The following is a 22,740-nucleotide window of genomic DNA, read 5'->3' as shown; positions in this document are numbered from 1 at the left end:
TAAGCATGTGTGTGATTAATCAGAGCCCAGTATGTGTGCATGGCTTTTTGTAGTTTTTTGACATAAAATGTACATGCAATGAAATGTGCAGATTTTTTTTTCTTTTTTTTTTTTTTGGTACCAGGGATCCAACTCATGACTTTGCGCTTGCAAAAGCAGATACTTATGCCACTGAGCTAAATCCCTGGCCCAAAATGTACAGATTTTTAAGCATACATTTGCTGAGACAAAGACTTACTGTGAGTCTTACTTATTATTTCTGGTTGCCCTGTCCCCTTTTCCTTCTCCTCTCCCTCCCTCTCCCACTTCCCTTCTACATCTTCAGCTACAATTTTGTTTTTTTGAGTCAAGGTCTTCCTGTATAGTCCAGGCTGGCCTTGTATTCACTATATATCCCAGGATGGACTCAAAACTTGCAGTGATCTTCTGCTTCAGTCTTCCAGGTGCTGGGATTACAGCCATGTGCTATGCCCAGCTCACAAACTAGAATTCTGAAGCCTGGGCATTGTTGACCAATACTAATTTTTCAGTTTTGATAGGGATATGCTTCCATTTAAAAAATCTAGTCCAAGGCTGGGTATGGTGGTGCACACCTATAATCCTAGCCCTTAGTAGGCTGAGGCAGGAAGATAACCATGAGTTTGAGGCCAGCCTGTGCTACACAGTGATTACAAGTTCATCCTGAACTATACAGCGAGATCTGGTCTCAAAAAAAAAAAAAAAAAAAAATTCTAGGCCGGTCATGGCTAGGAGTGAGCTGTTTCATATCTGTCACCAGCTTAATTATTAATAGCAACCCACTTTTCCTCTCAAAGTGCCCTAGTTAGGGCCATTGGGTTTGGGTCACCTTATCTCTGAAGGAGGGGCTGTGATGGGCAGTTCAGGGAGGACAGAGGTCTTTCTGTTCATTAGGCATAGGGCTTGGTGTGTAGCAATTGCTCAACAAATATTAGCTGAGTCTGTATTACCAAAACAAAGGTCAGTGTAAACAAAAGTGTCAACTGGGTGTGATGAAGCCCTTCTGTCATCCCAGTACTGGGGAGGCTGAGGCAAGAGGACTGTTTTGAGTTTGAAGCCAGTCTGGGCTACATAGTGAGTTCAAGGTCAGCCTGAAGTGCATAGCAAAACTGTCTAAAAAGAAGGGAACTTGTAAATTTCAGCACAGATAATCTGTAGAGGAGCTAAAAAAAAAAAAGTCAGCTGAGCATGCTGGCTCATGCCTGTAATCTCAGCACTCTAGAAGCTGAGGCAGGAGGATCATTACGAGTTTGAGACCATGACTACCCATAAAATTAAGCAAGAAATTAAAAAGTTTAAACATGATTCATTCTTAACTATAATGGAGAAAAGGCTTTCATTTTCTCTGTCACCAGCATTCAGAGCAATGAACTATGTGAGATTTTTGTTTTATGATTCTGAAAATTAAAAAAAAAAACAAAAAACAAAAAACAGTGCCACATCATGAAATAACAAGCTAGAAGAGCCGGGTGTAGTGTTCTACTCCTGCAACCCCAGCACTTGGGAGGCTGAGGCAGGAGGCTCACCATGAATCTGAGACCAGCCTGGGCTACACAGTGAATTCAAGGCCATCAAAATAAACGAAGGGAACCGGATTGGGTGTTGGGAGTGGGAGGGGTGACAATTCTGTCTTTAGGGACCCGGGAGCAAACATGTTTATGTGGACTCTGAAACAACCTGTTTTTAAAAACAAGCCAAAGGACAAGAACAAATCGTTCCTAGGTTGCTTTTATTCCCAGAACTCTGAGCTCCACCCAGCCTCTGCGATTGGCACAGCTGGGGGTCCCGCACCACACGGGACAGCACCTCAGGGCCCCCAGGGCCTCCCTGGCCAGTCAATGTGACTGAGTCCGCCGTCGACGGCCGGCCTGGCCATGCCCCGGGTCCCTCTGCACCCCCACTCCGCAGGCGAGCAAGAAGGGGCCTCCAGGTCCCTCGGCCCGTGCTCACAACCATCTGGCTATGCGCCCCATCTTCGGGCGCAAGCGGCGTGCGCCCCGCTCCTGCAGATCGTGCCCCTGAGTCCTTTCTGACCTCCGGGCGCCTGATGAGCCTGCTGGGACCGCGCTCCAGAGGAACACAGCCGCGTCCTCGGGCCACAGCCAAAGTCACTGTCCTCAGGAACCCGCCAAGGAGCTAGGCGGCCGCGGCGCGCTCTGCGGGCTGGAGCAGCACTGTGGTGGCCCGCAGCGGGTAGTAGCGGCCCCGCCACGTCCTCCAGAAGATTCCCTTCTTCCGCTGCCTCCGCTGCTTAGGCATGGAGTGGAAGTACTGGCCATTGAGATTGGAGTGGCCGCAGGTCCCAAACCACCATCCACCTGTTGAGGTCAGAGGACAGAGGGTCCATCTCATCCCAGGGTCTCCACGTGGAGGCGGGGAAAGGGGTGAAGGTTCCCCTGGGCTTTCACTTTACACTTTTTAAATGGGAAGATTTTGGCAGCGATTATCAAACTGCTCCGAGGAACCCCAGGTTGCAAACAGTATCTCACTGTGTGGCTCAGGCTAGGATCAATCTTGGCAAGCCTCCTTCCTGCCTCAGCCTCCCAGGAGCTGGGGTTACAGGAATCCCAGGCTGTGACAAAGTAGTTTCAGGGATCTTGGCCATTCCCTTTTCTGTAATCACAGCACATCAGCTTGTGTGCCACAGCAAGCTATGATACTTCTCTATACGTGACACATAGCTGACTTTTAAAAAAAATTTTTTTAGAAGACTTTCTGCTGGACACGGTGGCACATGCCTGTAATCAGGCACTCTGAGACACTGAGGCAGGAAGATAGCACATTTGAGCCCAGCGGGGGCAATTTAGTGACTAAACAAGATCCTGTCATGTTTGCTGGGGTGTTTTGTTTTGTTTTTACCAAGAATTCAACTCAGGGCCTTGTGCTTGCTAGGCAGGTGCTGTGCCACTGAGCTACATCCCTGGGCGTTTTTTTTTTGTTTGTTTGTTTGTTTTGTTTTGTTTTGTTTTGGTTTGGTTTGGTTTTGAGAGAGGGTCTTCTTATGCAGCCCAGACTGGCCTTCAATTCACTGCACAGCCCAGGCTGGCCTCCAAGTCACAGCAGTCCTCCTGCCTCGGCCTCCTGTGCACTGGAATTACAGGCATGAGCCACCGCCACCAACAAGATTGTATTTTATAAGAAAAAATAAATAGCTGCAGACGCAGCTCAATGTGAAGTCTCTGGGTTCAATCTCCAGCACTGCAAAAAGCAAAAAGACTTTCTACAGCCTGCATCTTTGGCATCAATTTATATGAGCTTGAATGATATGAAATTACCAACAATGAATCAGTTTCTGACCTATCAGAAGGTAATTTCACAACTGGGTGTGGTGGTGCATGCCTATCATCTCAGAAGTCAGGAGGCTGAGGCAGGAGGATTACTTTGAGTTGGAGACCAGCCTGGCTACATAGTAAACTCCAGGCCTGCCTGGACTACATAGCAAGACTCTGTCTCAAAAAATAAAAAGCACAAGACAGGAGTTGTCTTGTTGGCTCTGCCCCACCCAGCCATTTCCCATGAACATCTCAGGGAAATTTCCTAACACTCCTGTGAGTGCCCCCACCCCGCAGCACCCATTTAGAGGCAGGAAGGCTTAGGCGCGAGAGGTGCACGTGAGCGGGGCTCACCAGAGAGGATCTTGGCACAGTTGAGATCGCCGCGCAAATCGTGGTCCTGGTCCCACGTGGAGAAGGGCAGGGAGAGGCTGCCGGGCGAGGCAGCGGAGGCGACGGTGGCGCCCAGCTTGGTGGCCACGGGCGCCGCAAGCTGCAGGCTGTAGGCCGTGTCCTCGCCCCCCAGGCGGGCCGGGAAGCGCAGCGACTCGGTGTTGCCTTCCCAGTCTAGCAGCTGGACGGCCAGGCGGCCGCCGCGGTCACCCACTAGGCGATGTATCTTCTCCAGGCCCAACCAGAACTCGCCTGCGCGGGGCGGGGGCAGGGACGCCAGGGTGAGAGGGGCCTGAGAGGTGCCAGATCCGAGCCGCGCCCCGCCCTGCCCCGCCTGCCCGGCCGAGGACGCTCACCTCGGGGGTCCCCGAAGCCCGCCTTGTAGGCTTTCCAGGGCCTATTGAAGTCCACCGAGCCGTTCAGGCGCCTCTGAATCACCGTCCAGCCTCCATCTGCCCAGAGACCCAAGGTCACTAGGAGGCGCCCTCACAGGGGACCCAGCGAGCCCAAGTTCCCTAGACTGAGATGCCTGGGGAGGTGAGGCAGAGGCATGAAGACCATGGGCTGCAGACAAGGGGCAAGGGAAGGCCAGGAAGGAAGGAGGGGTAAGAGAAATCTGCAAAGACAGCAGCAGATCTCTGGCTTTTTTTTTTTTGGTTTTTTTGAGACAGGGTCTCCCTATGCAGTTCAGGCAGGCCTGGAGTTTACTACGTAGCCCACGTTGGTCTCAAATTTCCAAAGATTCTCCTGCTTCAGCCTCCCAAGTGCTGGGATTACAGGAGTGCACCACAACACCCGGCTCACTGTTTGATCTTTAATTTTTAACTTTTTTTTTTAGACAGGGACTTGCTATTTAGGCTAAGCCCTGAGCTCAATATGTTGCCCAACTAGCCTCACATTTGGAGAAATGCTTCTGCCTCAGCCTCCTGAGTACTGGGGTTACAGGTGTGTGCCACCACAACTGGCAGCAGCTGCAGATCTTCACTACCGGGGACCTGGCTCTGAGCTTTTTGCAGTGGAGTCAACAAGATAACCCTGCTTTTTACTTTTAATGTTCTTGTGTTGCTGAGGGGTGGACTCAGGGCCCTAACACGTGCGCGCTAAGCTGCGCTGCGCTGCGCGGTGCTGTCAGTGCTGAGGGGCTGCCTGGCCCGCTGCACACCGTACCTGAAGCCATCTGGCAGGTGACCAGGAAGGGCGGGGACCCCTCAGGCTGGATCTCGAACAGTCCACTCTGCCGCTCGCCCTCCTCGAAGAGCTCCTGGCAGTCCCGGGGCAGCCCTGAAGCAGACAGGAGGAGCTGAGGTCCCTCTGCTTGGGACCTTCTCCCCCCCCCCTTCCGGTTCCCAGTTTCGAGGAAAGACGCCTTCGCTCACCCCGCATAGCAGAGCGACCTAGAAATCCTATTATAATAAAGCACAGCACGGAGAGTGTCCTCCGTTCCCTCTACTGAGATAGGGGTCCCCGAGGCCAGGGACGACGAGTTCTGTCCACAGCCTGACACTAGTGACCATCCTGAGCCTACCCTGCCGCGGGGGTGTTTGAGGAATGAATGGCTGAAGGAGCTGGACCAGGGGTGGAAGACAAAAGGAATCAATTCAGGCCGGTGCACGGCGGATGCTGACTGAACCCCGAGAGGGTTGGGGATCCCAGCTACGCGAGTACTAGGGAGCAGGGTAGAGCAGAGAGGGTGATGGAAGGGGAGGGGCGTGGCTTAGACACGCAGGGGGCGTGGTCAGAGCACCCCCATCCCTGCTGGGAAAGTGGGACAAAGGTCCCTAGAGGGCGTGTGCTGGGGACTCTCCACCGTGAGTCACGCCAAGTGGGGTGGGGGCGGGCTTGGCCCCGGGGTGACAGGGAGGTCACTTTCTGGCCCCTCGGGCAGCTCCCCTTTCCCCTACTTTCCTCCTATCCAGTCTGGACGGGCGCGCGGCCAAGCCGCCCATGTGGTCCCTATTAGCGCCAGCTGTTTGTCTCCGGGCTCTGAACTTTCCCCTGCTTGGCGGCCCGGCTGAGTGTAGGAGTCCCAGACCCACACCACGCACCCCAGCTTCCCTGCCTGCCGCCAACCTCCCGGCCCAAACCTGTGCCTGCTAGGCCCTGGAGCTCCTGGTCCCGGGGCGACGGTGGTTTGAGAGGGTTGGGAACCCCTCCCCCCAGGTTAAAGGCCGACGGAGTAGGGGTGGGGGACAGAAAAAGGGGGAGTGCGGGGAGGGGATGCCCTAAAAACCACAGGCCGGAAGCCAGGGCCTAGCCGCAGATTGTGAAGCCAGAGTCCAAACTCACCTTTTTGGCTGTGGACGCCCCAGATGCGGAGCAGGGTGATGGGGTGGCTGAGAATTTAGGGTGGCAACTGGGATCGTGATCGTGTGTCATGCATACACGCATGCACATTTGTAGGCACACGTTGTGCCTTGAGATTGGGGGCAATTCAGGGCAGACACCAGACCGTGAGAGAACTAGAACTTGCCATGCCAGCAAAGCCTGTTCTGTACACGCGCACATGTGTACGTGCGCGCACCTGTGAGTATATGCAGGTTGCGTGAGGGCTTTGGACAGAAAAGAAGTGGGAAGGATTAAGAGCCCTGGCGTCAAGAGTTTGTCTGAGGGGCTTGGGGATTTAGCTCAGCGGCATAAGCGCCTGCCTTGCAAGAAGGCAGTCATGAGTTCGATCTCCGGTACCGATAAAAAGGAAAAAGACAAAAAAAAAAAAAAAAAAAAAAAAAAAAAAAAAAAAAAAAAAGAGTTTGGCCAGGCAGCTTGGTGACAGTAGGGGTCCCTGCCCTAGTTCTCCCTCCTAAATTTGCACCTCAAGAAAAACCTGGGCTAGGCTCAACTTCACCAGCACCTGCCTGGCAAGCTCAAGGTCCTGAGTTCAATTCCCTGTACCAAAAAAAAAAAAAAAAAAAAAAAAACAACTCTTGGGGTGCCAAACCTGAGAATCCTCCCCAAACGTGGAGCTTCTGGTCCATCATATCCTCCGAGAAGTTTCTAACCATCAGGATGGCTCCCCTGAGGCACCCCACCATCTGAGGGTACCTCTGAACCTTAAATTTCTCCTGTCTCTCTTCTAGTCCCTGGACCAGCAGGGTTTGAGAGGAAGCCTGCTGCCTCCCGAGGAGAAGGGTGAGGTGGCCTGAGGCCCCCATCATCCCAGCTGCCAGAGCTTAATGGCCTAAGGGGACCCCAAGCCCAGGTTTTTCCCCTTTTTCTTAAGGTGGACCAGGGAGCGGGTAGAAACCAAAACTGTAACTGAGGAGTACAGGGAGCTGTCACGGGGGCAAAGGACCAGACACTCACTGTGCAGGCGGGTGGCATTGGGAGCTGGGTCAGGAAACCGGGTTATCTTGAGGAGCCTCTTCCTTCGGGCAGGGTCCACCACCCCATTGCCGACGTGTGTGGGAGTCAAGAGATCAACCTGGGACAGGAGGCCAGGGTGTAGGTGGTGCTGGGTCACCTGGCTGGGGCTGCCGGCCCCGCCCAGCTCCATGCCTGGCCCCGGCCCTGCAGTTTCACGTCCGACTTCCCTCCCGACCCGGGCCAGGCCTAGGTACCTGGCTCTGCAGATTTTTGATTCTCAAGTGCTGTTTCTCCAGGTGTCGCTGCTGCTGGGCCACCTTCAGGGACAGCTGCTCGATCCTACTGTTCTGAGCCCTGAGCTGGGTCTGGGGAGAGTGACCACGTCGGTGAGGACCTGCCTTACGCGTGCCATCTCCCCATTCATCCGTTCTGCCCAGCCTGCGTCCTCTGGGGCCATCTCAGGGGCCCCTGCCCAGCAAGAATGGCGCGCGCCGCCTTCCCGTCCACACAGCCCGCAGGTGCGCGCACGAGGGGGTTGTCGTATGGACCTGCAGGCCGCGGAGGGTCTCGGGCGCCTCCTCGTCGCCGGCGACGGCGCTGTCGAGGGCTCTGGAAGGCGAGGGGGATGCCCCGACTCCCCGGCACGCGGCCCCGCATTCGGCCAGCCGCCGCTCCAGCTCGCCCAGCTGCCCACGAGTGCGCTCTACATGTTCGCGCAGCCCGTGGCCGAGCTGCAGCAGCCCGTGTGCCAGCACGTTCACCTCGTCCCAGGACGCGGGGCGCTGCGGGTCGGGGGACGCAGGGTGGCCCCACGCGCTCAGCAGCCCGGCGGTGGCGGCGCACAGCACCAAGGCCGCGCTGGCAGTCGGGGTGCAGCGCATTGCAAGAGCGAAGACGCGGGGAGCAGACAGCTGGAGACGCGGAGAGCGAAGGGCCCCAGCCTCAGGCCTGACTGGCTCGGGTATCACCAGCCGGCGCAACGCCCTCTTTTATGGAGCCGGAGCAAGGCGGGAGGGGGCGCGCAGGAGGCGGGGAGCGCAGGGGCGGGGTGAGGGCGGCCGCGGAACCCCTCGGCCGTGCGCCTGACTCTGACAGTCGTGGGACACGCGAACCACCTTCGCCCACTGCCTCCCATTCCCCTTCCGCCGTGTTCTGGGGCAGTCTTCAACAATCCCGGACGGGGTGGCATGCCTGCCATTCCCCGAGTTAGGCTGGGGAGCACGGCGTTGTGAGCTTGCCACCGAGGGGAGGAGGTCCCCTCCCGGTGCTCCGAGCCTAGCCGCCTCCGGGAAGTGCCCTGCGATCCGCAGAGCCCGCAGCTCACCCCCTGCTCCCGGACGCCGCGGGTCCCACGCTCCCTCCCGCTCGGGGGCTGTCATCGCGGATGCGTCTGCGAGATGCCACAGCACCCGCCCCTCAAACCGCCAGCGCCCTGGTGGGCTCCGCAGTGTTCAGGCTACAGCACGCGGGGCCCACCGCGTTCCCTTCCCTCGCCGCCAAGGACGTCCTGTTTCGGGTTTTGCCATATTCAAGCAAAAACCTAAGGCCCCGGGAAGAAATTTCCCTCTCCACCTTCCTTCCTTCCTTCCCTCCATCCATCCATCCTTGCTTCTTTCTTCATTCAATGAAAAGGGCTGCTGGTCCCAGTCCAGGACCCTGCGCCGAGAGAGACGCCCACGCTGGGCCTAAGAAAGGACAACTTGGGACGAAAGATGACCCGAATGAGGAGGCTAAGCTTTCCTTAGCGTCCCTACGGAGGCTGGCACAGAAAACCTGCCTGCTGGGAAGAAGCACGGGCAGGGGGGCTGAGAAAACCGGGAAGGAAGAATGAGAGAAAAAAAAACAAAAAAGGACAGTGTTGAGCGTTGAGTCAGTAGGGCCGGCAGCCAGCAGCACAGCCTTGGAAACCCCAGGCCCTGCAGTCACTCAAACACTTGGCCAGGCTGGGCCACGGGCCAGGACAGCCGAGCCCAGCAGGGAGGAAACCCCAGCTGGGGGCAGATTGTGTGACCACCATCTGGCCTGCCCAGCCCCTCAGCCGCTCTCTGCTGGTGGCCTCAGGATGCCTCTCCTCTCCCCCAGCTTCCTGCCCCAAAAGAAATGAGCCCTGCTCCTTACCTGCCAGCCTTTTCCACAGCTGCTTTCCAGGGACTTCTTTCTTTAGGCTCTTGTTTCAGACAGCACAAAACCAGTAGAACCTACACTGAGGGTTGGAGAGGGGGTGGTGCCCACCTTGTAATTCTGGAATCTGGGAGGCTGATGCAGGAAGATCGCAATTGGAGCCCAGCCAATTAGCCAATTTAGCAACTTGGCAAGACCTAGTCTCAAAATAAATAAGTGAAATACACACATACACACACACACACACACACACACACACATATATGGATGAAAAATGAATACATGTTTAGAGATGTAGTCCAGTGCAAAAACTTGTTCAATCCCCAGGACAGAAAACAGAAAAGAGCACCGCAGAGCTCAGAGGCACCTGTTGTACCTTTGGGAAGGGCTCCCAGACTTTACCCTAAACTGCCCTGCACCTTCTGACCCAGCCATGACACAGCCAGCCCAAATGTTCCTGCTTGGGACCAGCAGCTAAATCTGTTACCAGACAAGGAAACTCAGGTCCCAGCATTTGGGAGGCTGAGGCAGGAGGATGAAGCAGAGCCCTGTGTTATGATTTATGTCAGTGCCTCCCCTCCAAGCCTCATGCAATCCTGGATGCCAACAAATCTAGCCTTTGTGATTAGTTCATTGTCTAGTGCTCCAATTGATGGTATGAGTGCCACACCCACCCAGGGGTGGAGCCAGCATACAGTGTAACAGAAGGGAAGAAGGCATGTGTGTGTGTTTCTCTCTCTTTTTCCCTTAGCACCTTGCTGTTTGTAGTGGCCATGAAAGGAGGCCCCGCCACACCACCTTGTCTTGTAGCCAGCTGAGTATGGACTGAAACCTCCAAGAACTGTAAGAAATAATCCTTTCTTTCCCTAATTTTGGGCATCAGGTATTTTGTCTCAACAATAAGAGAAAAGTAACCAAAACACCATGTCTCTGTAGGGCTTCAGCCTGTTGTAGGATATGGCGTCTGGAGGAAATTTGGGTTCTTTCCACTCTATCACAGGGACTCTTGCTAGGACAGGAAGAGCAATGCTATTTATACTAAGAGCAGCAGCTATGATCCTAGTAGTTATAGGATTGAATGAATATGGAATCGCCTTTGAACGCTACCTGGAATGGATGAAGTGTCCATAGGATGTTCCCTGCTTTGTTTGTTTGTTTGAAACAGGGTCTCACTAGGTAGTACAGGCTGGCTTTGAACTCACAGCGACCTTCCGGCCTCAGCCTCTCAAGTGCTGGGATGACACACAGTGGCTGTCTACAAAGCAGTTCTTCAGCCCCAGTCAAGCTTGCAGATGACTGCAACCACCCACACACCTGTCAGCTACTGCAGGACACTGCAAGCTGAGACTACCTGGCCCAGCTACTCTGGAACTCCTGATGCATATGGACTCTGAAATAATAAGTATTATTGGCCAGCTATGGAGCATGCTTGTAATCCCAGCACTCAAGAGGCTGAGGCAGGAGGACCCCCACTCAGGCCAGCCTGAACTAACATAATGGAATCCTGTCTCACCCCCCACTCCACCCCCAAAAAACATTTGAGTGTGATAATGCATGCCTGTAATCCTGGCACCTGGGAGGCTGAGGCAGGAGGATTCCTGTGAAAAATAATTGCCCAAATAAATAAATAAGTAAATAAAAAGGACTATAGGAAGGAGGAACTCTAGGCACCCTGAATTCAATTCATGCTAAAACAAAAAACCAAAACAATGAAGTCAGATACACAGAGACCCCCCCCCAACATATGTATTAAAACACACACCTAAATGACAGACACAAGCAAGGACATGTTCTGACAGGGAGAGACAGCTCACACTCACACACTTGTTTCCTGAACGCTTGAGGGTGTGTCACACGTGTGCTTGTGCCCTCTGGCCCTGGGCTGGGGGCAGGAATGCTTACATAACCTGGGACCGTACCCTGACCCACGTTATCTAATCTGCGGTCCCCGTTCAGTACCTCCACCCTGTGCCCAAGCTCGGCGCCCTTCAGAGTGAGGTTTTCACCCAGTGCTGGAACGTGTGCTGCGTGGCCTTCAGGACGGTGTACCATCTCATCTGGCCTCAAGAATGTTTTATTTGTAATCACAGTTTTTTTTTCTGTATGCGCAAGCATTTTCATTTTGATGAAATGAGAAATTTTTTAGCCGCTTTACTGAAGTTAAATGATCCATTGTGCAATCCAATTAAGTCTGATTCAGGCTCCTGCGTGAGAAATTCCCCCCACAGCCAGGGCACCAGGCACCTCTTCCATGCCCAGGAATTTCTTTATGACCCTGCATGACCCATTTACTTTTTGTCTTTATAGATGCTTCTGCATGTTCTAGAATGTTATGTAAACGGAACCATAGCGGATTGTCTGGCTTCACCTGCTTGTCTGACAGCATGATTATGCTTCCGTTCCAAGGTCCAATTCTTTTTAGTTTTAATATGCTTATATATTACTTCTGTGGCTGAGGCACAGGGGACAAATTCTTCTCCCCCACAGTAGACTGTCTCTTCACTCTGTCAGTTTGCTCTGCCGTGTAGAGGCTTTTCCGTATAGTGTGAGCCCTACCACTGATTCTTGGTGTTCTTTTCAGAAAGTCTTCCCTGTGTCTGTCTTCAAGAGTTGTACCAATTTTATCTTCCAGCAGATTAAGTGTTTCTGTTTTAACGTTATATCTTCATCTATTTTGATTTTAGTTTAATGTGTGGTCAAAAATATGGATCAAGCCGTGCATGGTGGCTCATGCCTGTAATCCCAGCACTCGGGAGGCTGAGGCAGGAGGATCGTTGTGAGTTTGAGACCAGCCTGGGCTACAAAGTGAGCTCAAGGCCAACCTGAACTGCATAGTGAGACCCTGTCTCAAAAAGACAAAAAAAAGAAAAAGAAAAATGTATCTATACTCAACCAGCTGCATATGGAAAGCCAGTTTTCCGAGCACCACTTATCAAAGAGGCCGTCTTTCCCCAGCGTATGTTTCTGGCCCCTTTGTCAAAGACCAGATGGCTGCGTGTTCCTGGGGTCATTTCCGCACCTTCAAATCTATTTTGTTAATCTGTGTGTCTTTTTCTATGGAGTTTCTCATAGAAGACTCGAATTTTTGGTGCTACTGCCTCAGCCCTCTAAATGCTGAGATTATAGGTGTGCACCACTGCAACTGGCATCTGCGTTTTTATTTTAGTAAAACTTAAAATACATTCCTGCAGGGGCTGGAGATTTAGCTCAGTGGCATAAGCGCCTGCCTTGCAAGCAGGCAGTCGTGAGTTCGATCCCTGGTATCGATAAAAAGGAAAAAGACAAAGACAAAAATACACTCCTGCAGTGCTGGGAAGGGAACCCCAGGCTTTGCTCTGCTAGAAAAGCACGCTGTACGGTGACCTACACCCAGCCTGAGGATGCACCTTTGTAATCTGGGAACATTACCTCCTGGCTTCCACAGGAGTTGGCCAATTAATACGCAGGAGCCTGTGCTTATCCCCTCACCATTGCCAAGGCATTGTTTTCACAAAGTTTTTGGATTCTCGCCAATCTGGTAGGTGGAAATGACATCTCACATAGTTTTAATCTTTGCCGCATCCCAGATTATCTTTGCAAATGCATAATGACCGTTTGTATTTTTTGTGTCCAGCCTTTTTTTATTTTTAAATTTTTTTTGAAATGGGGTCTCGTTACGTAGCCCAGGCTGGCCTTGAACTCACAGCCATCCTGCTACCTCTGCCTCTCAGGTGGTGGGATCACAGGCGTGTGCTCCTATTCCTGTTGACATTTCTTTTTGTTTTTCTTTTCTTTTCTTCTTTTTTTTTTTTTTTGAGGGAAAGAAAATTTATCAGTCTGTCTCCTGCTCTCTTTTTTCCTGGTGCTAGGAATGAAACACAGAGCCTACTACTTGCTAGACAAGTTCTTTACCACCCAACTACACATGCTCGATTCAGCCAAGCCACAGGTCTTTCTTATCATTTGTAGTAGTAGCACATGTTTGTGACACATACTGAATATATTCAACGTGAAGAAGTGACATATGTATGCTTTGCTTTTTTTTTTTTTATCGGTACCGGGGTATGCATTGCATCTTAATCCCTTATTTATTCACTTGAGACAGCTAGCTATGTAGTTAAACCTGGTCTTGAACTCACAGTGATCCTCCTGCCTCAGCCTCCTGAGTGTTGGGTTTAGAGCCAAGAGCCAGTATGCCTGGAAGACTTTTTTAAAAAACATATTTGGGAGCCAGGGATATAGCTCAGCAACACAAGTGCCTGCCTGGCAAGTGCAAGATCCTGAGTTCAATTCCTGGTACCGATAAATAAATAAAATAAAAACATACTTATGAGAAAAGAGGTGGGTACATGTTATCACTTATATTTAGATTAAGCTGCATGCACTGTAGGTGGGGCTTTCCAGAGGTGGCTGGATCATGGGCGTGTGATGCTGGGTTAGGGTGCCTGTACTGGGATTATGGCTGTGTCATAACTAAGTTGGTTTAGCACGGTTCTGGGTGTGGGTAAAGAGAAGCCCCACCTGTGGGTGGGTGGCACCAGTCACTAGGTCTGTGGCCTGCGCTGGGTTGGAGACACAGCAAGGCAGGCTCGCTGCTTGCCACCTTCTGCCTACCCTACTATGGACTCTGTGATGCCGCCCTGCCTTGGGGTCGGCCGACTTGGGACAGAAACCTCCACATACAATGATCTGAAATCAGCCTTTCTCTTTTAACTTGTGCGTTTGGATATTCTGTCCCAGCCACAAGAAAAGCATCTAAGACACTAAGAGATAACACAGCCGCGTGAACAACACAGCCCTTTGTTACAAGGCTTGCTGAGTGGGTGCAGTGACAGCCCAGGATCCTGTGTGGGACGGTGTGGCAGCCAGTGGCCCTATGCGGGCTCTCGCTGCCCCATTCAAAGAACTGGACAGGATGACTGATGAACATCAAAGTTTTGGGGCTGGGGATTTAGCTCAGCGGCATAAGCACCTGCCTTGCAAGCAGGTGGTTGTGAGTTTGATCCCTGGTACCGATAAAAACGAAAAAGACAAAAAAAAAGTTTTATGTTTATTTAGGGCAAAAGAAGAAAAAAAGAAGTGCTCAAGAAGAAAAGCTGATCTGAAGGCACCAGAGAAGGCACCTTTATACACAGGAAGTCAGGGTCTGCTTCTTATGTCTTCTTCCTGATACCAAAGTCAGGCCATCCCCTCACAGGCCTGCATGATCTAGTGGCAGAACTGGAGATAGTCTTCTCTGCTTGGTACAAGGTGCAGGGCTAGGAAACTGTTCACCTATATGTCTGGCTCACTGTGATTGATGGGTCTGTGATTGACAGGTCTGTGATTGACAGGTCTGTGATTGACAGTTCATACCCAATTATCCATCCACTTTGCCATGCACTAATCTCTTGCCTCAGTCCCAGTTGTTTGGGAGGCTGAGGCAGGAGGATCACTAGAACCTAGAAGACTGAGGCTAGCCTGAGCAATGTAGCAAGATCTCATATAAAAAAATCTAGAATAAATACTTATAATTATTTTTTCATTTAAAAAGGGAGGAAAGATATTTACTGATGTAGCATTAGGCAGGCATTAGGTATCTATTAGTGGAAATAGGAGCCACTAGCAATGATGTCATCTTATTAAAAAATCACACTGAAATCTGAGAAAAAAGGTTTAGAATGTTCAATATCTAAACAATATATCCATAGCAGAGACTCTAAGTCACGGTGGCTGTCAGCACTTGAAATGTGGCTTTCCCAAATTGAGACATGCTGTAAATGTGAAATAAACTCAGATGACCAGATTTGAGAGATTATTTTTTTTTACTGTGCCGGTTTGTTGAAGATCACTGGACAGTAGTAGTGGGAACAGGCAAGAGAGAAGAGGAGAAAGAGAATTGGTTTTTTAGAAAGGAAAGAATGTAGAATTGTGACTAAGTTAAAAAAAATAATGATCACATGTTAAAAACTCAGTGGGGACAGGTACTGCGGAGTGAACCCAAGGCCTCCCACTGAGCTACATCCCCAGCCCTTTTTAACTTTTTAAGTTTCGAGACAGGGTCTTGGTAAATTGCTCAAACTGGACTCAGGCCTGTGCTCCTCCTGTCTCAGCCTCCCAGAGTGGCACAGGCATCTGCCACCATACCTGTCTTGATCGCACATTAAAATGATCAACTTTTGGGTACATTGGATTAACAGTAAATGAATTAACTTCAATTTTTAATCTTAAGATTAAAGTGGTTGACACTGGGTGTGGTGATCCCAGCACTTGGGAGGTTGAGGCAGGCTGTGAGTTCAAGGTCAGCTTGGGCTACTTAGTGAAACCCTGTCCCAAAAAACCAAAACTAAACAAAACCCAAATTCCAATCATGTCAATGACAAGCAAAGTAAAATATGTTGAGTTCCCGTGAGTGTTTTGATTTCTTACTGCAGTTATTTTGATTAACTTTTTCTTTATAGTTAATTTTTTGTAATGACTATTATAAAATATTCCAGAAATATTGCAAAATATTCCAGAAATTTAGAAATTATTGAGATGGCTTTCGGGTTGTATTTTCACTGAAAGAAAACACCTTCCTTCAGCTATTCGAGGCATGGTACTGGGGTGCTCCAGGTTAGTCTAGGGAAACGCGCCCCCTGGCAGCAGATTCGAGAGTAGCCGTGGGAGTTGCGCATGCGCATTCTTTCCCGCGGAGGGCGGGGGCGAGTGTCCAGGGTTCCCGGCGGCCAAGCGCCCCCTATCGGGGGTTCCTAAATAAAGCTGGCACCTGACATCGCGTTGGGGGAACATGAATCTTCGCTCCGATTCTTAGGAGAGGTAGGATAATAAAGAGCAAGCTTTCTCCGTCTACTCCTCTTCGTTCTTCTTTCAATCCACCCATCCATATGTTTATTTTCACTAGGAGGTGAAAGTTCCTTGAACTGAACCATATCCAGGATCTCACTAAGGTACTAAATTGTATAGACTGTGCTTGGCTTTGCATCATCCTGCCTCGGCCTCCCAGAGTGCTGGGATCGCAGGCAAGAGCCACTACACTCTGATTTTCTTTTTCATTGCTGTCGTGTTTGAAAGCCACAAGCAGCCTTTTTGTAGTCTCTCCCTGGTTGGGTTTGTCTGATCATCCCTTGTGATTAAAAGCAGGGGAAATATCTTCAGCGAGAAAAATCATACCCTTCCCTTTGAGTCCCATCAGGAGGCCATGAAATCCATATCCCCATTTCTGGTAGTTTTTCCTGTGATCCCTTAGTTAAAGTGTTACCTGTCCAGTTCGTGTATAAAGTTACAATTCCTCCTTTGTAATTACTATGTATATTATGAGCAGGTACATTGAGACCATGTGAATACCTTGTTTCTCCTGGAGCTTTCGCCCACCAGTTTCACTGATGAGCCCTGCCTGGATTTATTGATCTGATTGGCCTGTGATTTCAGCACTCTGGGAGGCTGAGCCAGGAGAATTGTGAGTTTGAGACCAGCCTGGGCTACTTAGTGAGTTCAAGGCCAGCCTGAACTGCATAGCAAGACTCTATCTCAAAACATCAAACCAAAACACACAAAAAAGATATTCTACATATATCTGTGCCAATTTGCCACAATAAATGTAACATGTGTTTCAAACCTAAATCAATGTATATTTTACAGAAGAGGGTTGAGGGTGAGGCTGGGTACTGCGTGAGTGGACGTGGCCTTTGAAACTGCTGATCCAGTCCTCTCCCTCAGCTTGGGCACAAGTGTTGGGGGGCTTCCAGACAGGGCTCTGGGGTTTCCAGGGAGTCCTTAAAATGGCCAAAGACCTGGAAGTAGCTTCCAAGCAGCTCCTGCACCTCCAAGAGTGGCTGCCCACAGCTTCTCACCTCTGGTTTTTTTTTCTGACTCGAGTCTCAACCCAGGTCAGGGTGGGACAGGGAGGGATCATGCTTTCTACCAGGACTGAGGAGGGCCTTAGGAATCCAGGGGTGTCACTAGGGGTCTAGGATTACTGCACCCATTCCTCTCACCACACCAAGTCCCTTCTCCCTTTTCCGTACCTCCAAGCCAGCTGGCTACAACTGGGACAATCTTGCAGGGACCCTCAAAAGTTGCTGGTCTGGAGCTGGGCATGATAGGTACACACCTATAATCTCAGGAGGCTAAGGCAGGAGGATCCCACATTTGAATCCTGCCTGAGCAGTGTATGGAGACCCTGTCTCAAAATAATAAAATATAATAAAAATGAACTAAAGGGACTAGGGATGCAGCTCAGCGGGACAGCACCCAGTACTGGGAATTTTAAAAAGCTCTGGTCACGTGGAAGCGCACATTTGCCCACATGGTGTTAAGAGCTGCACCACTGAGCTGCATGACCAGACCAGCAATGTTTTTTGAATGCCTTATGGGTCCCAGGCACTGTTGGGAGCTCTGAAGACCAGGCAGCCAGTAAAACAGACAAAAGTTCCTGCCCTTGTGGGGCTGACAGTTCAGTAAGGAAAAGCTGGATAGTGATGAAGACAGTGTATGAGAAAGTCTTCAGTGCAAAGGAAAAAATAAAAAACCATTGAGGACTAACAGGGTACTGATTTGATTTGATTTGATTTGATGGAGGTGGAGCCGCACTATGTAGCCCAGCTGGCCTCAAACTCATGGTGATCCTCGTGCCTCAGCCCCCCACTACAGGGATTATAAGTGTGCACCCCACACCCAGGAAGAACCAGGATTCTGTAAAATAAAGGTGAGAGGGTAACAAATGCTTAGTGGCTAACACACACACACACACACACACACACACACACACACACACTGATGTACAAACTGGGGATATAGTTCAGCAGTAGAGGATGTGTGCTTAGTAAGCACAAGGCCCTGGTTCCATAAGAGACTTGAGAATCAGGCTGTGTGACACACTCCTGCCATGCCGGTGTGTGGGAGGCTGAGACAGGAGGATTACTGTGAGTTTGAGGGCAGCCTGGGCTATACAGTGAGACCCTGTGTTGAGAGAGAGACAGAAACAGACAGAGAGACAGAGACAGAGAAAGACAGAGACAGAGACAGAGACTGAGGATCTGAGGACTTTGCTATCTGCTGGGTGCCCTGGAATGATTACAGATGAGCCACTGTGCAAGTAGTCTTTTCCTTCTCCAGCTCTGTTCACTGAGAAGCCCCAGCCTCAGTGACCCACCCACTAGCATGCAGACATTCCCACAGCTTAAGGCAGGGGAGGCTTAGTATAGCTCACAGGGTGCAGAAGCTTCAGTCTGCAGTCTGGCTCCAAGGCAGGGTGGCCTGGCAGGGAGAGTTGCTCATGGCATGGTGGCAGGAAAGCAGAGAGAGTTAAGGGAAGTGGAGGAAGAGAGACAGGCCCTTCCAGAGCACGCCCACCATGACCACCTCTTCCCACCTGCCCCCACCCCTAACTGCAAAGTCAGCTGTACTGCAAGCCCCTACAATTCAGTCTCCATATGATTGCATCCAGACATTAAGCATTCCACTCTGTCCCTGACCCCCACAGGACTCTCAAACATCTCTCTATACAAAGTGCGTTGAATCCATCTCAGAGAGTTGCCAAAATCCTAAAAGTTTCAACATTGCTAAAAATTCCAAGTCCAAACTCTCCTGGGAGACTTAAGACCAATTCTTAGCTGTGAGCCCCTCTAAAAATCAAAAGAAAGTTAAACACTTCTGGTACAGTGGCACAGGGTAAATGTTCCCATTCCAAAAGGGAGAAATAGGAGGACAGAAAGAAATCGGGCCACAGGAACAGCAAAATCCACAGGGCAAATATATATACACATATATATTGTCTTTTTCCTTTTTATCAGTGCCAGGGATCAAACTCAGGACTGCCTGCTTGCAAGGCAGGGGGTTATGCTGCTGAGCTAAATCCCCAGCCCCTCACAGGGCAAATATTAAATCTTATGTTCCATATCCAGCACTTGGGGCAGGATGGGATGAGATTTGAACTCCAAATGGCTTCAGCAGCCCCCCTCTACAGCACTTCCCACCATAGTCTGTGTAGCTTCTCTCGGGCTGACTTTGCTCACTGTGTGAAGCTTTCCTCAGCAGATCATCCCCACTTGTGGCTTCTCAAACTTCCGGGGATCCCCATTACACTTTCAGTTTCCCATGGCTTTACATGCTGCCCTCGGGGGCACACTTCCTGGCCTCCTAGGTCTTCTGAAATCTGAATAGAAGACCTCGTGCATGCCAGTAAAACCAGCACCAAGTGGATGATGCCAAGATCTGCTGACAGCTCTAGCAGTAGCCAGGCCCCCTTGGTCATGGCTGTGCCAGACACTCAGTGCCCAGAGACCTGAGCACTGTAACCTGAGCCCTGGGAAGCCAGTGCCCTAGCTGGACCTTTGCAAGCAAAGTGCCCTGTGGCTCTTGTCTCAAAGCAAAGTCTTTCACTCTTGCAAGCTAAAGGAGGGGTCCTGCTCTCTCCTGTGGCCCCCTTAAGGCATCCTTCTATGTCTAGATTCAAAAAATCTAGAGATTTTTAGGGCTAATCTCTAATTTTTCCAGCAACTAAACTCTCCTCTGATCCATCATCCTTTTTTGTTTTTGTTTTGTCTTGTCCTGTTTTCGAGGTTGGGTCTTACTGTTTAGCCCAAATTGGCCTCAAACCCATGGGAATCCTCCTGCCTCAGCCTCTAGAGTGCTGGAATTATAGGGGTGTGCAACCACATCTGACTTATCTCTGTTTCAATTTGGAAAGTACTTTCTATCTGGAAACATTGAAAATCTTTTAAAATCACTGAGCTGGGTCATTTACTCTTGATTCTCAGTGCAGAGTTGGCTAAAACTCGCCGATAATACCAATGTCATAGCCTGAATGTTGGGCTGCCTTGACATTTCCTCTGACAGATGAATTAATCTGTTACCCTTAATCACAGTCTCTGGCAATATCTCAGGACAGGAACAAAATGTAGACAAATTTCCTGCCACTGCATAACACACATGGCCTGAAGTCCAAATGACAGTAGAGTCCTTGTTCCTAATTGGAATCTCCTGAGACTGGTTTTAACCACCTGCCTTTTGACCAGCATCCTGCTCTTCTGAGCTCCAGTTAGAATCCCCTTTAAGTTCAGTTCACACTACATTCAAGGGCTTAGCTGGAGTTACAACAACGACCCCGCTTCTGGTACCAATATCTGTCTGAGTTACTTTCTCATCACTGAGATACAATACCTGACACCCACAGTTTAAAGTAGGAAAGGTTTATCTCGGCTCATGGTTTGTAGGGGTTTTAGTCCATAGTCAGCTGACCCCAAGGCAGGTCAGCATGGCAGACCAGAAAGAGCGCATGACACGGCAGCAAGAAGCAGGGCATGATCAAGGCAGGAGGACATATATGAGTGACCCACCAGGCTTCACCTGCCAACATCACACCCAGCCTTAGATGCATCAGTGGACTAGTTCAGTATCACACCCTTAACCCAGTGTCACATACCTGCGATCCAGCCACTTCTCAAAAGCCCAGCCTATGTGCATATGAGGCTTTGGGTGAACATCTAACTATAAGCCATAACATGATCTCAAGAAAAAATTAAAAAGGACTGAAGATATAGCTCAGGGCAGAAGCTCTGGATTCAATTCCCAGCATGACTAAATCCCCCTCAAAAAAAAAAAAAGCTACCAGACTGGGTGAGGCTCAGTGGCAGAGGCTTATATAAGGTCTGGGGTTCCATACCATAATTTTAAAAAAGAAAAAGAAGGGGCTGGGGATTTAGCTCAGCGGCATAAGAGCCTGCCTTGCAAGCAGACAGTCATGAGTTCGATTCCTCGTACCGATAAAAAAAAAAGGAAAAAAAAAAGGCCAGGTATGGTGGCATATACCTTTTAATACCAGAATGTGGGAGGATGGGGCAGGAGAAACCCCTGAAGTGAATTCAAACTCAGCCTGATCTACATAGCTGACCCTGTCTCCAAAATTAAAAAAAAAAAAAAAAGAAAGAAAGAAAGAAATTAAAAGAAAAAATGCTTCCAGGTATTGCTAAATATCTCTTAGGGTCAAAATCATCCCTGGTTGAAAACTTCTTCTTAAGAGTAACTCCTTAGCCAGAGATTTAGCTCAGTGGCACAAGCACCTGCTTACCAAGTGTGGAGTCATGAGTTCATCCCTGCTATAAAAAAAAAAAAAAAAGAAAAGAAAAAAGAGTAACTCCTTAAGGCCTTTTTCCTTCTTATTGGTACTGGGGATCAAACTCACGACTGCCTGCTTGCAAGGCAGGCACTTATGCCGATGAGCTAAATCCCCAGCCCCTGTACACTTATTTTAACTGAGGGAGTGTGCACCTGGTGTGTATGTACATAACTATTTTACTTTGCAATCTGTGTGTGTGTGTGTGCATGTGCACATGCTGGGAAGTAGACCCACAGTCTCACATGTACCAAGCATGTGTTCTACATATTTTGCAGTAAAAATACAGAAACTCGACAGAATTCTCCAGTTTAATCACCCAATGAATTTAGCCCATGTCTTTTGTGAAAAGATCAGAGCTGAGCCTGCTTGTACACTTTGGGTGATCCTAGCCATTGGGTGAGCTGAGCCTGGAGGGGCAGGAGTTCAAGGCCTGCCTGGACTACGGAGCAAGACCCCCATCTCAAATTACAGCAACAACAAAACCCAAAATCTGAAACCAAGCAAACAAAAAGCTTAGTCAACGTGACAGACACTGTGCCCCTCACTATGGCACCTGCATAGTGCCTGACATACAGTAAGTGGTAAATTAATGGAAAAACAAATTCTTGAGGTTTTTTTTTTTGTTGTTGTTGTTGTCTTTTTGGAATAGGGTCTCCCTATGCAGTTCAGGCTGCCTTTGGACTCACTTTGTAGCCCAGGCTGGTCTTGAACTTGCAATGATCCTCCTGTCTCAGCCTCCCGAGTGCTAGGATTATAGGCATGTGCCACCAGGCTTGGCTAAGTTTTTAAAAAATTATTGATGACTCATTGATTGTTTTTTGAGACCAAATCTCTCTATGTGATTTAGGTTGGCCTTAAACTCATGGCAATCCTCCTGCCTCAGCCTTCAAATGGGATAACGGTCATGTGCCACCACGCTGGGGTTCAATGTAACTTTAAACCATCACTTAAACATTTATTGAGCACCTGCTGTACACTGGAGGCACCAGCTAAAGCAGAGCCCCAAACTCACCAGCTCCCCATTGCTGGGACACCCATTTGTCAGTGAGGGACAGAGAGAGGGCAAGCAGGTGGATGGACCTGAGTTTTGCTTTTCAGAGTGGAAGCAATCTTAGGTTTTAATAAAGCAGAGAGACAGGAAAGGAGAGGATTCCCTGGGCCTAGGGAATTAAGAACACGCATGTTGATCCCCCAGAATAGGGAGAAGCTGCCAGGCAGGGAAGACTCGCTTCTGGATAGTAGGACCACAAAGGCCTTGCGGTGCGAAGGACGTGGGTCCTGGTCTCTCAGCCATACACAAATCCCACCCAGAGATTCTGCCTGGACTCCTCTTGAGGCTCCCTCGTTCCCTGGGGATCAGACCGGAGCTCCGGGCACTGGGCCCAGCAGGATTTAGCTGACCCAGGGACACCAATGCCTTCCAGCCAGGCTCCGCGGCTGTCACTACAGGCCCCGCCCCTCCCGCCCCTCAAAGAAGCCCCGCCCATATCACCCTACCATTGGACAGATCAGAGAATGTCGAGCGCTGGTTGGCTGACACAAGAGTCCATCAGGATCCAA

General features: G+C 50.1%; 1 protein-coding gene across 1 annotated transcript; it reads right to left on the bottom strand.

The window, feature by feature from the left end:
- Nucleotides 1–1,730: 1,730 nt before the first annotated feature.
- Angptl4 (angiopoietin like 4) lies at nt 1,731–7,967 on the bottom strand. Its single transcript, XM_003461395.4, has 7 exons — nt 7,532–7,967; nt 7,238–7,348; nt 6,984–7,101; nt 4,851–4,964; nt 4,040–4,135; nt 3,645–3,935; nt 1,731–2,336 (listed from the first exon to the last, which is right to left on the bottom strand). Exons 1-7 carry the CDS (start codon nt 7,862–7,864, stop codon nt 2,155–2,157), a joined length of 1,245 nt encoding a protein of 414 aa, XP_003461443.2. The 5' UTR covers nt 7,865–7,967; the 3' UTR covers nt 1,731–2,154.
- Nucleotides 7,968–22,740: the final 14,773 nt, after the last annotated feature.

This window comes from Cavia porcellus, unplaced genomic scaffold (genome assembly GCF_034190915.1).
Source record: "Cavia porcellus strain 051 isolate PalLab524CR breed Dunkin Hartley unplaced genomic scaffold, mCavPor4.1 scaffold_17, whole genome shotgun sequence".
NCBI lineage: Eukaryota > Metazoa > Chordata > Mammalia > Rodentia > Caviidae > Cavia > Cavia porcellus.
Note: the sequence above shows the minus strand (reverse complement) of the source record. Positions and strands in the feature narration are given on the sequence as shown.